Genomic DNA, 16,024 nt, shown 5'->3' with positions numbered 1-16,024 from the left:
CGAGTGATTAAGCACAAAAAACGCCTTAAAGCGGATGTATTAAAATATAATTCCCGACATGCTACTCTCCTCGGTATCAGCTAGCTAACGGTCGCGCTCGAGCTCGCGGGCAGGATGCGCGAGTCGACTCCGGACGGTGAGAGTGGGCGGGGAGGGGAGGGGAGGGGAGGGGAGGGGGGGGGGGGGGGGGGGGGCGACGGATCCGCACTCGATTAATCAAACCTGGGGCTGCGCTAAGCATTATGGGTGATGTAGTTTTTAATGAAACAGGTCTTATTAAATATGAGCTCGTTTTCATACATTTTCAGAAGATAAATGTGAACATTAGTTAAAGTCTGGTTCAAAGTTCTTGCTTCATGTTGTTCACATGTTAGAGTCAAAGGTTTTTACATTCATGGTTTCTCTTTGTTTCACTCCATAAATCAGAAAATACTGTCAACAGACATAAACAAATCTATTTCCTCCATGTTTGTATTAATAAATGTCGTATAAATGAGTCTCTGAGTAGAACAGCAACTACATGGCCCGAGAGGTAAAATCACTGTTTTTGTGAATGGAGTCTGGTGTCTTTGTAGATGATTTTACCTCCAGAACACAAACCTGAACTCACTTTCAGATGATTTATTAACGTGCGTATGAACTACAGGGTCTATGTTTCTGCCAGAAGAACTCAGACGTGGTCCTCTTTTAATCCCTCGTGGTCCTTCTCTTCAGTAAATTCCTGATATCACAGAGTTGAACAGGAGGTCTTCTCTTCCAGACTCACGAGCCGTCCTGCTGGTTTTCTCCCAGCAGCTCCTCCAGCGTCTCCTGGTTGGAGACCTCCTGCAGAGAGGAGTTCATCTGGTCCAGCAGCTCCTCCCCCAACAGGAAGCTCCTGATGTCGTGAACCGTCATGCCGATCCGGTGGTCCGTCACGCGGTCCTGAGAGAAGTTATAGGTTCTGATCTTCTCTGAGCGGCCTTTGGTGCCAATCTGGAGGAGGAGGAGGAGGAGGAGGAGGAGGAAGGGTGTTGAGTTAAATGTCTCCACCTGTACTTTACGTCATATTAAATGTCTCCACCTGTACTTTACGTCATATTAAATGTCTCCACCTGTACTTTCATCATATTAAATGTCTCCACCTGTACTTTACGCTGGTTGTAGCGCCGGCTCGTCTCCTCCTCCAGCTTCTTGCCGTACAGTTTTGCTCTCAGAGCCTTCATGGCCTTCTCTTTGTTCTTTATCTGCGAGCGTTCCTGTTGGCACTCTGCCACCACGCCTACCAAACACACACACACACAAGTATTAAAGCACTATTCTTATGAGGGCAGCTGAACTCACTTCCACTCTCGGGAGAAAGACGGACCTGTCGGCAGATGGACGATCCTGACCGCGCTGTCTGTGGTGTTGACATGTTGACCTCCAGCTCCGCTCGCCCTCTTGGTTTCTATCCTCAGGTCTTTGGAGTTTATGGTGAAAGAGATCTGAGAGGAACACGAACATCTCAGTGAACAAACCTGCTCCGATACAGACATCGGTGTTCAAAGGAGGAACGCTGAAAGAGCTACAATGAGACAACATAAAAGACCTTCTTTCAGATTTAACCGCTCGTTTCCACGATTTTCATAAAACACAGATTAAGCAAACACTGCCACACATATAGAACTTGTTTTTATATCTTTGGGTATCAAAATGCTGCATGAGCAGGTCGAGAGTGCAGGACCTTTCAATAAAGGTCAGATAACAATAAAGAAGTGTTAGTTTTGTCGTGCGATGACTCACCTCCGTGGGTTGGGGCAGCACAGCCACCGTCATGGTGCTGGTGTGCATCCTGCCCTGTTTCTCGGTCCTGGGAACCCTCTGAACCCGATGGACTCCGGCCTCAAACTTCATCCTCTTGTAGCTCTGAGGGCCGCTGACGCTGGCCGAGGCGTTACGTAGTCCACCTGACACACACACAGGCCTTTAAGTAACATAACTATCATAGACTGTAAATAAGAAATCGACGTAGTCATCGTGACGTCTCATCGGTTTCTGGACGTTTTGAAGCCTCGAGTTTGTCTTTTTTTGGCCGTCGCCATCTTGTTTTTTTTGCAACCAGTGAACAGGAAGTGACCATATCTGGACTGAGGAGGAGTGACGTAGAGACGCCGTACACGTCTCTGGTAGAGACCTGTCAATCACTGTGTAGCCCCGCCCCTAAAGCATCCCCTGCTTTATGGTCTGTTTGACTCTAAATGGACCATCATTTACTAAATGAACATCATGCTGTATTGAAGAAGACTTGAAACTAGAGATTGAGACCATAAACTCATGTTTACAATGTTTACTGAGGTAATAAATCAAAAGAGAAGTAGAGTCATTTTCTCATAGACTTCTATACAACCAGAGGAGTCGCCCCCTGGTGGACACTAGAGAGAATGCAGCTTTAACACATGAAGGTTTGGCTTTGATTTTTCATACGCTGGTAACAACGTGAAAGTCTCTCTCTAGAGCCAGTGTTTGGTTTGTCCCTTCTGGGCTATTGTAGACACATGAAGGGCTCATTCTAAGCTAACGAAAACACAACGATTCTCAGTTCTGGGTGATTATACACAAATGAAAAACATATGTATTCATAATTTAGTCCATCTCTGCCAATAAGTCCCCCTAAATGCTAGAAGCAATAACAAAGTGTTTCATCTAAATAAATGTATGTTAAGTCTAACTGTAACACTGATGTAAGTGTTACAATATTCATATATTTGTGGTGTTATAAACCTGAAACATTCCTGAAAAGAAACACTCTTTTTCTGAAGGTTTTCAGACATCCACCGCTCCGATAACGACCTTTAACCCTTTAACCCTTTAACCCTTTAACCCGGCTACAAACAGGAGTGTGCGTGACCTCTGACCTATTTCGCTGGTCATGTGCTCCAGAACGTCGAAGGACCAGCCGTGGTGCTGAGCGTAGCGCTGGTACATGTCGAACACCTTCAGGGGAGACCAGACGAGTGGTAAATACACAGACGGTGCTTCATCGCTCCTCTTCTTCAAATCCCTCTTTGTATCCTTTTTCATTATTATTATTTATTATAAGAGGCGACTTTTAAAAACAGAAACTGTTGAAAAGTAGTGAATGTGATGGTGAAGTACGTTCACACCTCATCAGTGAACAGCATGGCCTCCTGACCTCCGACCCCGGCTGTCACCTCCAGGACCAGGTCGCTCAGATCCGCCTCCTCCTCCGGCAGCAGCAGCTCCAGGATCTGATCAGGAGAAGCAGGTAAAACAACATGAATGCGATGAACATCTGAAGGCCGTGAAAGTGAGGAGCTACAGTTGTACCTTCTGTCTGAGATCTTGAATATCTTGCAGACATCCTTCATGTTCCAGCTCGGCCAGTTCTCTCAGAGCCGGGTCTTCATCTTCAGGGAAAGAAATAAAAACAACTCACAGCACAGTGAAGTAGAGTGATATGATCTCTCTATCGTCAGAAAGTTTATACTCCTCCTCCTCCTCCTCCTCCTCCTCCTCCTCCTCCTCCTCCATCATCTGTGTGTGTTCGTGTCTCACCTCTCAGCAGCGTCTCCGTCTCAGCCGTCTCTCTCTCTTTGGTGTCCAGCTCTCTGATGCTCTGGATGAGAGGAGCCAGCAGAGACACTCTGGTCCTCTTGGCCCTCAGCTCGTCCTCACAGTGCTGCTGCTCTGTCACACCACCACCACCACCACCACCGCCGCCGCTGGCCGCTCTCAGACACTCGCTGTACTCCGTCTGCACCTTCTTCAGATGTTCCTGCAGAGACCTTTTGGCGAACAGCTCGTCCACCGACAGTAGCTTGGCCACCGTCAAAGGCCTGCCGGTGTGAAGGGTTCTCGTGGCTCCGCCACAGTGATCGTGACAGTGGCGAAGAAATGAGACGGTTTGTCTGAGGATGTTTGGTGGTTGTTTAAAACGAGGAACCCACAGACTGGAGACGCACTCCCGTCCTCTTGGAAGAAGGTTAGCGGCTCTTCTGGAAGCCATGGAGTCACCGTGTGGCAGAACAAACAGACCCTGGTAGGACTTATGATGATTTTATGTTTAACTAAAATATGTACCGCTACATTTGCTATATTGAGAAATATTCTGCATCTAATAAAGTCATTCTTGAATTCGGCGGGTGTGTATCACGACAAAAACAGCGCTTTATTTTGAAATGTTAACTTGTAAAATAAAGGTTCAGATGTGTGTGTGTGGTATTTCTGCAGAAGTCGACAACCACAACCCAAACCGGAACCTTTAATTCGGAATATTTAAAATAAGATGCTGTTGCTATTAAGGGCTGATTTCAACCCATACACCAGAATAAGAGCATTTGAGAGAGTAAACAACTCGCTAATATCATCTTTAAATCAAATAACAAACAGTCGAACAATCCGTTACATTCATCATGTTACCGGAAAACATCTGTGCGGCGATAACGAAGGAAAACTGTCCACAAAACGGATTCTTAATGCTTATTATAAAGATTTAGCTTCTTTCCCACCTTGCTGAAGGGCGCAGACATGTTGAATGATACACGCATGCGCAGTTGGTAAGACGTCTTCTTCTGCAGACAAAATTACTGCAGGCTAAAGACTGGCACATGTTTAACTTCAGGATATCAGGCCTTTAATTATATTGTAGATATTTATTTTTTAGTCTGCTCAAGTTATACTGTGTTTTATTATGTATACTGTTTATTTTTGTATTTTATAAAATTATGTTTGTCTGCTATTTAATGTCCTTATTTGTATTTGTGTGGAAATCCTTCACCATCCAGAATGAGTTTATTGTATGTTTTGCACATAAAAGGAATTTGACTCTGTGATTGGGGCATGACAATAAACATACTGCAATAGTATAAGACATAATTCACTTTAAAAATGTACAAGAGAATATGATGGATACAAATAAACAATATAAGAGTAAAATAAGTCTGTTTGTAAAGTGTTAAGTGTCTTTGTTTTTGTCACTGGTGCATAAAAAGCATTATGAAAAGCTGCTCGCTTTACCTGGTTATAATTGAAATGACTGTGTGGACTGTTGTAAATTGGACTGATGCTGGGATCAGGACTAAATGAACATTATGCACATCGGTATGTAAAGACATGAGGCCCTCCTCACCCCTTCATACACAACCTGCTCTGTCTCTGGCCTCAAATACTTCTCTTATCTCCCTGTGTCACTCTGCCGTACATTAGACATCAATATATATATATATATATATATATATATATATATATATATATATATATATATATATATATATATATATATATATATATATATATATATAAAGTAACACCTTATTACAGTTTGGTTGTGACTTGGGTGAGAATGTGGCCCCCTTGTACTTCATTTTTGCCTGCATTGCACAACATAAAGTGAAATACTGAAAGTACTGTTTGCAATCTAAGCTGTGGCATCCTGCAACCCCCCAAACTACTGTCTGGTTTCAATGTAAGAGCCGCTTCACACATTCCAGGTGGGGGTGTGAACTGTCCTCTGAATGGTCAGTCCTTCAACTGCATATCGTTTTAAAAAACATGAAACAGAACAGAGTGCTCTCCTGGAAACGGTGTCGGTGAAATATTAACTTATTTTCTGTTTTTTAAGTGTATTTCACGTGAAAACCATGAACTCCCTTAACAATATTAAGCTTTATAAATATAAAGTAGATTTGTTGAATGTTCACCGTTCACTACCCGGCTCATATCACTGCTCACAATGTGTTGTGGCCTCATGTTAAATTCGGCTGATGTTTTACTGGCTCCAGGCTCTTAAATCCTGTAGAAATTACTCAGTTTATCTGGTTTTTCCGTCCGTGTTTCCCGTCGGAGGGGAAATACCAGTGAGACCACGTTGCCTGCGCGCTGACGTCATCACCCGCAGACATCTCTGGCTCCTCATTGGTCGGTGGTTTAAAGAGACTAACGCCCGCTTCGCTGTGATTGGTTAACGTCTTTTTGCGCACGGATTTCAAATAGCTACAGAAGCACTGAGCTCAGCTTTCAGTATCAGAGCATTTTAATCTGTGAAGAAGAAGAGACAGTTAGCTCAGAGTTAGCTTAGCGGCTAAAAGGAGGGAAGCTAAGAGTCTACCGTTTGGATAACGATATTAACAAACGTAACACACGTAAGGTAGGAGTCTTCACTTTATATAATAGTGTTAACGTACGTAACGTAGCAAAGTTAGCTAGCAGCGTAGCGTATCTTGGCTAGTTTAGCTAGTCAGTCAACGGGCTAAATGTTAACTAACTAAACAATACCGACTGGTACTACGCTGTATTCAGAGTATATTTAACATATATGTGTAGTATATTTATGTATGTGACGTTAGTTATGTAAGAGATAAATAAAGTTAGCTTCTTGGTCACAAGCTACTTCCTCCCTGCACGCGCGTAAATGCCGCTCGGTAACATCACCTGTAAGTTAGTTAACATTTAACATGTTTTAACAGATGACATCATTATTGAACACTCTACCGACATAATAGGCTTTGCATTTAAAGACTAAAAACATGAAGTCTCGAGTATCTTCACGTCACGTTTCCGCCAAATCTAGCTGCGTGGCGCCAAAATTAAATTATTTGAAAAACAAACATGCGGGAGAAAAGATTCTGAGTGTGTTTAAAGTTCATAATAACAGTTTGATAGTAATATATCTTTAATATACATCATGTTAACGGACTAGTTACCTTCCTTTATCGGTGGATAAGTCTGTTTTTGCATGAGAGAAGCCATGCTGCACATTTAAAACCGTATTGAACTTCAACTTATTGCTGCTTGTTTGTCTCCTTTTCATCCAGAAACCTGCAAACTGCACACAGTGTGTATGTTTGACTGTCAGACGGCCATCATCATGAAGTGCCCACGTTATGAGGCTGCCATGGTTAACGGTGTGGAGAAAAGCTCAGCTGCTGCAGAGTCCAGGGTGTTGCACCTAAAAGCGTCCCCACTGAAGGAGCCCCCCAACATCAAAGCCCAGTGTCCCCCTGCAGCCGCCACCACAGTGTTGTTCAACAACAACACCAGCAGAGCGGTGCACAACAAGGAGAACAGCACCGGCAGGGAGCACGACAGGACCGCGGACGACCGGTTTGAGGACAGCGGGTATCTGTCTCTGCACAACAGTCAGATCGATGAGCACCACGGGGAGGAAGAGGAGGAGGAACACAAACAGGGGAAACCTGCACGTCAAGACAAGACCACGTCACCGAAGAGCTCTCCCTCCAAATGTCCAGAGAGGACGGACTCTCGCACTCCCGTGGATCGACACAAGAGGAGGACGGCGACGTTCTCGCTGTCGTCCACGCCGTCCGACCGCCACAGAGACCCGAACCTGCCCATTCTCAACTTCCAGAGGGCCGTGTGTGAGGAGCTGGCTAAGAGCTACCAGAAGAACAAGAGGTGGGTCTACATTCTCAGTGTGTGTCTGTGCAAAGAGCATCGCTCTGCCTGTGGGAGAGTTGGTTTAGAGTTAGTTTTCAATCTATTTTAACTTGATTTCTGAAACACTACCGTTGGTTTATAAAGCACTGAAGCCTCAGATCACCTGGTTCAGGCCTGAATGCTTCAGACACACCTGAGATTAATGTTTAAATCCTTGTTTCAGTCGTACTTAATAAGCACAACGCTATCATGATTAATAATCACGTTGGTGTTTCCGTGTCTCAGGTACGACTGGAGCATCATCCCAAAGGTAGCGGAGAACCACCTCCTGGATCGGGTGATTGGAGGCCAGATGGGCCGCGAGTACGTCGACGTGTTTTCATGTCTGCTGTCCAGAAGCATGAGGAGCATCCTGACCCACATCCTGTCTCTGCTGGGGGACCTGGACCTCATCAGGTAGACTAGACCAGAGGGTCCATTATCAGTCTGATGTCAACGATAAAACTGAGTTTGTCTTCAAGAAGGAAAGTCTGGTTACAGGACGTTTGTGTGAGCGCAGATTAAAGAGAAACCTTTAAAGCTCTTCTGAAGGATATTTCAAAGTTTATTATAAGAACTTTAAACAGTTTACAGAGTGCTCTTTGACAGCCTTTAGTGAGTTAATGTAACTACAGTGAGCTCGGCTCAGATTTAAACCCAATCTATACAATAAATGAATAAACAACATGTTGAAGGATTCGTTCTCTTCCTTTACTCATCGTGTGTTCACTGTTTGTTTCTCAGCTGTAAGAAAGTGAGCCGGACCTGGAGGAGGATCATCAGTGACGATTCAGCAGCTCGGAGTCGAAGCGGGAGAGCCGAGCAGACGCTCAGGGTGAGCACGCACACACACACACAAACACACACACACTCACACTTCATTTAGTTTGTTTCCGTCGTGGTGAACGTTTGGCTCGTCACACGTGGATTATGAGACACGAGACTCGTTGAGACAACAACACGTCGGACAGATTCCAACAGTCAAAAGTAAAATATTAGATCTCAACGTGGCTCGTAGAGCTCTCTACTTTATGACAAAGACACACAACATAACTCTATATTTAATATCCTGGTAACGCTTTAGTCCACGTAAACACACCTCGTGTGTGGAATCGGTTTCACTTGATTTGTCTCGTGCTTTTAATTCAAGGCGAGGAATTCTTTCATTCCTAAGAACGTCTTTGTGTCCAAACGCGTTTTGTTTTTAAGGAGGAACAAGACGTTTTCTACCAGTCGGCACATTGATGATGAAAGTGAACTGCGTGTCGATGTGCAGACGTACTTTGTTGAACACGTGACTCTTCTTCCTCCTCCTCGTGTTCACGCTCTTGACGTTTCCTTCTTCACTCGTCCTCTTAGGAGTCGAGCAGCTCTCTGAGACAGAGCGGCTGTGGACTGACTCGAGACGTCTCCGTGTCCCGGGTGGTGCTGTCCTGCATGCAGACGCTGGCCTCCTCGGGTACTCCCTCCTCTTCGTCCTCTTCCTCCTCCACCCCGAGCTGCAGGCTCATCCGACGGACGCCTGTCTGTCAGAGGGGCGGCACACCGTCCCCCCCGTGTACTCGCTTCACTGAATACCTGCAGGTGAGTTTCATTAATATGAAGCAATGACACAGTTTATTGTCTGTAAACACAGCTCTGTTTCAGGAGAACCTGAAACATTTCTTATTAAAATGTAAAACTTCAAAGTGACTGTTTCCTCTGAAGCGCTTTGACTCTTAACAAACCTCCGTGTTGTGTTTTCAGGCCGCCAGTGCTCTGAAGCAGCACGAGTCTCTGCGTTCCTGCAGACGCTGCGGCTCTCCGGCGACGCACTCGTCGGAGGTCCAGAGGGCCACGTGCACTCGGGCCGGCTGCCTCTTCGACTTCTGCACCCGCTGCCGGGAGGCCTTCCACGGGTCCACGCCCTGCAGGGTGGTGCGTCCTCGAGCGCACACCCCCGCCCTGAAGACCACGCCCGTCGCACCGGGCGGCGCTCGCAGCAAGAGGAACATCCGGCGCCTGTGACCGGAGCCTCGCCCCCCCCCCCCCCCCCCCCCCCCCCCCCCCGAGGGTTTTTATTCTGGTTTTAAAGCTCCTGGAAGCTTCTGCTGAAGCACTTTGTTTACATCACTGCTGGACAATCAACCAGAAAGTGTCGTCGTCCGTGAGCGACGACGGGAAAAAAGAAAAGAGAGAAAAGAACACTGAGAACGCTTTAAATATATGTATCATTTTTATTCTGTTTTAAAATGAAATGGATGTAAATATATATTAAGACTTTTTAAATGTTTTTTTAAATAAATGTTGATCTCAAGAGGTCTTTAAATGTTCATATTTACTGTACTTCCTGTAAATAAATGTTTCATAAATCTTATCTTGTGTTTCTGGGATTCTTCAACGAGACAATTTCCCCCAAAAAGAAACAGAAAAACATGAAGATATGAGTTTCCTGTATTTCTGTGCTTTACTTCCAACATATTCTCGTAGGTGTTGTAGTTCTTATTATCAAAGTACAGATTGTTCTTCATCGTCTGGATGTTATTAAACCATTTCAACTTAAAAATAATTGTAGAATTCTCCTCAGTTCACCAAAGGTTACATTACATAATGCCTCATTTCATATTTAAACAGAATTACACAAAACTTCTTATACAAAAAATAATAATTTTAATGTCTGTAATCAACTGGGGAAGTTTCATTATATCTTTTAATATATATATATATTTTAATTCTTTATTTCTGGTTCTTTTCACTAAATTAAGAAAACGTGGATTGAAATATATGTACTGAATATAATATAAAGAATAAATAACTCCAGCTTTAGTTTTCTGATTTGAATAAACTGATGTGAAGACTTCCCCAGCAGAGGGCAGCATTGTGTGTCTTCACTGTTTTCACCATAACAACAATAGATCAGAAAATTATTAAATTATCAGTAAAAATCATGACGTCAGTTGAAACAAACACCTGAAAGGAATGAATTGATCACTAACATGTTATAATAATCAGGACTTTTTATCACGTGTTTGGGTTTCATTACATTTGCAGTAAAGTTATGACATCACTGCGTTCTACCAGTTTTAAAACTTAAATACAGAAACTAAACATCTGGAACATTATTAGAGACAAAGAGTGAATCGTTGTGTTGAAATCTCTGTTATGAGTAATATTACTATATCAGCCCGTTCAATTATCAGTTTGACATTTTAAAATCATTTTTCTTGACCTGAAGCTGCCGTTGAAAACAAAACCCTCTGAAAAGAGAACAAGAGTCTGTTTCCCTTCAAAGGAAGAAGTTTGTTTGAATCCATCGTCGTATTTAAGAGAGTTCTGAATCTGTGAGAAGCATCGCTGACATTAGATCGTTACCTCTGACATTTGCAGGATGACCCATTTCTCTCTCTCTCTCTCTCTCTCTCTCTCTCTCTCTCTCTCTCTCTCTCTCTCTCTCTCTCTCTCTCTCTCTCTCTCTCTCTCTCTCTCTCTCTCTCTCTCGCTCTCTCTCTCTCTCTCTCTCTCTCTCTCTCTCTCTCCCTCTCTCTCTCTCTCTCTCTCTCTCGCTCTCTCTCTCTCTCTCTCTCTCTCTCTCTCGTTGTTCTGATGACGCATGTAAACACCAGTCAGCTTTCATTCATGTTTCAGCTCGAGCAGCGAAAATCATCTCTGGTCAGCCGGACGTCCTGTGACGTGGAAAATACAAATAAAGAAAAAAACCCAAAGAAAACACATTTAAATACTCATGTGTTATACTTTCTGTTACACTTTTACCTTAAAGGTTCTGCAGAAGAAGAAAAGGAGATGTGTGATGTTTAACTCGTCTCACTTGTCGCTATTTTAAAGGTGCACTGTGAAACACACCTGGTCACCACAGGGGGCAGCATTTCCCCTCTACTACCAGCTCCATACAATCAAATGTACACGTATATATATATATATATAGTGACCATATCTGGACTGAGGAGGAGTGACGTAGAGACCTGTCAATCACTGTGTAGCCCCGCCCCTAAAGCATCCCCTGCTTTATGGTCTGTGTGACTCTAAATGGACCATCATTTACTAAATGAACATCATGCTGTATTGAAGAAGACTTGAAACTAGAGATTGAGACCATAAACTCATGTTTACAATGTTTACTGAGGTAATAAATCAAGAGAGAAGTAGAGTCATTTTCTCATAGACTTCTATACAACCAGAGGAGTCGCCCCCTGGTGGACACTAGAGAGAATGCAGCTTTAACACACTTTCTCCTACAGTGACTCACTATCGCCTCTGCAGGTAATAAGTGGCACTACGGGACAGGACGTGCCGCGGCTAGCTGGTTAGCATTTAGCTCATTTCTTTAGAAATCTCTGCAGCACATTCACAGATATCGGTGGCGTGAAGAAGAGTCACAGATGTGTTGATGTAGAGGAGAGAAGAAGATGTCGGCATGATGGAACTACATTGTTCAGAGCTGCTGATGAATCTGTGCTGTGGCCTTTCAGGATCATTTATTCTGCAGATTTATTGATCGACTGCTGCACCGAGACACAATCAGGACCGCTGCTAATTGAAGAAGCCATTAGAGTGGATAAACAAGACTTTTACAGGACATCCTGATACCTATAATTAAATATTGTAAATTAGTGTTTTATTTCATTACTTGGTGTGTTTTGTTGACATTTTTACCACCTTCTTTGCTGTCACTATTCTTAGTGTTTAATCTGCTCATCCTCTGAAGTTCACTCTTTTTTCTGCTTCTTTCTATTTGGCATAAATAGCTCATTTCAGCCGGAGGACAGAGGACGGGGCTGATGTATGACAGAGCAACATCCGGACCGTGTGAGCTCTGTGTGTGTGTGTGTGTGTGTGTGTTCCTCAGGTTGATGATCTTGATGCGCAGTGACTTCCGCATGTCAATCGGCCGCATGTCACCAAAGTTGAACTGTAAAAGCCCTGAAACGAAGCCGTCACTGGAGGGAAATGAAGCAGGAAGTGAATCAAGTCGGAGGCTGAGGAGAGAAAACTGACTTAAAAAAATAATAAAAGACAGAAAAAGTATGGCACTTAGATTTGTGTTAATGTCTTGAATATATATTTGTATATTTTCTTTTCCTTTTCTCTGTTTACATGTGGCTTATTGTCCGCTCCCTGTTCTTCCAGTCTGAGTTGAATTAGCTCCTAATGGGAGAATATAAACTTTAAACCAGATCTGTGCTGAGGCGCTGCTGGCTTTTCAGTCTCTCGGCTGTCAGACGACGGAAAGTGCACATTCTCCTTTTTCAGCGTCATTCTGCTCCGTGTTCATGTATTCATAGAAGGACTTTTTTCCCTTTTTTAATGTCTTTTGTGAGCAGTTTAAAGGTTTAAAGTTTAAATTCCACTATTATTCAGAATGTGACAATATTCTGAATTTGATCATATAAACATATTCAGTTAGGATATTCTGAATTAGTTCTAAATCATGTGTGATATGTTGATGTTGTTCAGGTTCTAGGATCATTATTTGGACATGTATATACTGTATATATATCCGTATATATACGGTGAAAAACTGAATATTTGGTGCAGTCAGTGAAAGCAGCAGTCAGATGAGTTTTATTACAAAAGTTTCAGCGAAACTTAATGCTAACCAAACCTTCTATTGTGAACGTCCCTCACAGTTTATGGCCAAACATCCCGGTTCACGTTTGACCGACAGTCAGGGGCCCCGTGGCAGAAACAGGAGTTATGGGCCCCGAATCCAGCTTCCACCATCCTCAGTGTACTTTGTGATCACACTAATGTTTATTTAGCACCATGCATGCTGTAAGCATAATATCAACCTAAATATTAATGGAGAAATAACTAGATTCCAGGGGGCGGGGCTTCAGGTAACACCTGTTGCAAGTTTGTCTGATGCATTCGTGATGTTTGAGGATATAAGAACCTGAACCTGAATACATCATGTAACATCTGTAGGTATCTGTGCAGGCGTCTGCAGCAGAAGTACTTGAGTCTTTCAACGTAGGAACGAAGAGCTTAGCACACACACACACACACATGCACTCACACACACACACACACACACACACACACATGCACGGTGCTTGGTGTTGAAAGGCTTCAGCCCTCTGTCTCTGTCTATTTTTACTCTGTTTGGTCCATTAAGATCCGCAGTGATGAGAGTTAATGAGTGAAGCCTCTCCACAAAGCACGCAGTAATCACAAATGTCCAGGAAAACGGACATACACACACAAACACAGACAAAAACACACACACACGTAACACACACACACACACACACACCATGTAACTAATATCTTACTGTTACTTGAAATCACACAGCTAGATGTGTAGGAGGGCATGAAAACGTTCTCAGAATTACAGAGATAATTATCTTGTTAAATCAGAAAAACATTGTGGTATATATACATAAATATATATATATATATATATATATATATATACACATGTATATATATATATATATATATATATATATATATAAATATATATAGCCCATAGTGGCTTGTGATAATAGCACCACCATGAGGTTCACGTTTGGGCTTGTTAGTGAAATGTCTCTACAACTTTAGTTTATTGACCAAATATCTACGATGGCCAAAGAGGATCAACACGTTACAACAGCCATAAAACAGAAAACTTCTCCAGGCCACTAGGAGGAGCTCTAAGAGGAACAGACAAAAGTCAGACTTTCGAGTATAGAATTCAGATGAAAATACCTAACTTCTTGCGATCTTTCCACAGACTGTAAATAAGAAGTGGACGTAGTCGTCGTGACGTCATCCATTGGTTTGTGGACTGATGTTTTAAAGCCTCAAGAGAGAAACTAGAGATTGAGACCATAAACTCATGTTTACAATGTTTACTGAGGTAATAAATCAAGAGAGAAGTAGAGTCATTTTCTCATAGACTTCTATACAACCAGAGGAGTCTCCCCCTGGTGGTCACTAGAGAGAATGCAAATTAAAGCACTACCGTTTCCTTTAATCCCACCTAGCTATTCAAGCGTTCGTACTGGGAAGTTGATTCACCTTTAAAAAAACTTTTTCTCGATGTAAATCTATGGGAAAATGTCTTATTGGGCCTCACATGGCATCAAGGGACTTGAGGTTGTAATTTGCTTCAAAGCATGTCGCTAAAAGAGACGCGACATCGAGGAACATATTGATTTTTTTTCCCCTCGTCTTTTAGAAAATTACAAAAGAGCAGAAAAAAAAGAATACGTACCTCTTTACGTCGCCTCTTTGCTGACATTACCATCAGCCTCAGCTCTACTTTGTGGTCTAAGCTAACTAGCAAATGTTAGCATACTAAGACGCTATACACTATCATCATATTAGCATTGTCATCGTGTGCATGTTAGCATTTAGCTCAAAGCACTATGTGTTGGAGTAGCATGGCTTTAAACTCTTAGTTCTGTTTCACCGCACGTGAAATCAACCCATCTGACTTCTAACGGTGAAATCGATGTGAGCTAACGCCGAATCAGCGAAGTCTGTCCACACACAGAGACGGACACCGTGGATTCTAATTATAAGATCGTCTGATGTGGATCCAGCCCTGCAGAACATTGCTTATGACATTTATGAGTCAAATATCCGCTGCCATTCTGACACATGTAAACAAAGTGAGTCACTAAAGAGGAAATGAGCAATAACGTTTTAACTCAACACCAGAATTCAGTCATTTGGAGGAGGAAACCCTGTCCCTATGAAATCTCATGAATTGTATGGAATAGCTGTTTGTTTTTTGTTTGTTTAATTTATAAGGATTCAAGGATAATTTATTGTCATTATGCAACACAGCGATAAACAATGAAATTCAGTTGTAGCCCATTTTCAACACAACACATGCTATTAAGCATCAAGGTCAACACGTCAGCAGATGCCAGTAGGATGGCGTGGCGTTATCTACAGTCAATAGCGCCACCATGAGGTGGAAATTTAAGCTAGTTTGTGAAAAGTCTCTACAATTTTGGTTTATGACCAGATACCATCTACGGTGGCAACGAGGGTCAACACGCTACCACAGTCCCAAACGTCTTCTATCAGGAGAAACGTGCTGCAGCTTCAGAAAAGACGGTAATTCAAAAACACGTTCGAAAACTAAAACAAATACATTAACAGCAAACACGATACAGGAAAACACACGACCCCAGAAGACAAACAGAAGAACTACACATCCAGTCAACACAGCGGTGGGACGGCATGTGTGGAGCAGATCCCACAGTGACCAGAGAGCAGCTCGCTCAACATGAATGAGTTTGTGACTTCACATCCAAAAACCCTCGAACCAGAAAGCATTAGAGCCACAGATGGAGAAGCTCTCATGAATTGCATAATGTGCTGAATCACTATTGTGTCGTCTCAGTCGGGATGCTCTCATTGTTTGTTTTGAAAAGTCTGTATTCATGTAAGGAGGGGAGATTAACATTGCTGCTGGATTTTTTCATATTCATCATATTTTTTCCTACGAACCGTTGTGTGAGGACACCATAACTTATGACCAAAACTTCTCAGTTTAAGTAACTTTAAATCATCAACCAGAAAACTATCAGAGAGAAAAGACAGGAAATATTTTTTTTGCCTTTAAATTGTGAAGAACAGGGCGTCCATTTGCACTTGGACTTCTTTCATCACC

At 42.8% G+C, this 16,024-nt stretch overlaps 2 protein-coding genes across 2 annotated transcripts; one reads left to right on the top strand and one right to left on the bottom strand.

Annotated features, from left to right (window-relative positions):
* Positions 1-250: 250 nt before the first annotated feature.
* Positions 251-4,479, bottom strand: mtrf1l (mitochondrial translational release factor 1-like). The gene is made up of 8 exons (XM_079169013.1): positions 3,538-4,479; positions 3,310-3,389; positions 3,126-3,230; positions 2,877-2,955; positions 1,765-1,928; positions 1,349-1,466; positions 1,125-1,261; positions 251-975 (listed from the first exon to the last, which is right to left on the bottom strand). Exons 1-8 carry the CDS (start codon positions 3,986-3,988, stop codon positions 763-765), a joined length of 1,347 nt encoding a protein of 448 aa, XP_079025139.1. The 5' UTR covers positions 3,989-4,479; the 3' UTR covers positions 251-762.
* A 1,532-nt stretch (positions 4,480-6,011) lies between these two features.
* Positions 6,012-9,529, top strand: fbxo5 (F-box protein 5). The gene is made up of 6 exons (XM_079168711.1): positions 6,012-6,127; positions 6,795-7,395; positions 7,663-7,833; positions 8,161-8,251; positions 8,776-9,000; positions 9,163-9,529. Exons 2-6 carry the CDS (start codon positions 6,821-6,823, stop codon positions 9,421-9,423), a joined length of 1,323 nt encoding a protein of 440 aa, XP_079024837.1. The 5' UTR covers positions 6,012-6,127; positions 6,795-6,820; the 3' UTR covers positions 9,424-9,529.
* Positions 9,530-16,024: the final 6,495 nt, after the last annotated feature.

Source organism: Pholis gunnellus (genome assembly GCF_910591455.1).
Source record: "Pholis gunnellus genome assembly, chromosome: 11".
NCBI lineage: Eukaryota > Metazoa > Chordata > Actinopteri > Perciformes > Pholidae > Pholis > Pholis gunnellus.
The sequence above is the reverse complement of the archived record's forward strand: the minus strand, read 5'-3'. Positions and strand labels throughout refer to the sequence as shown.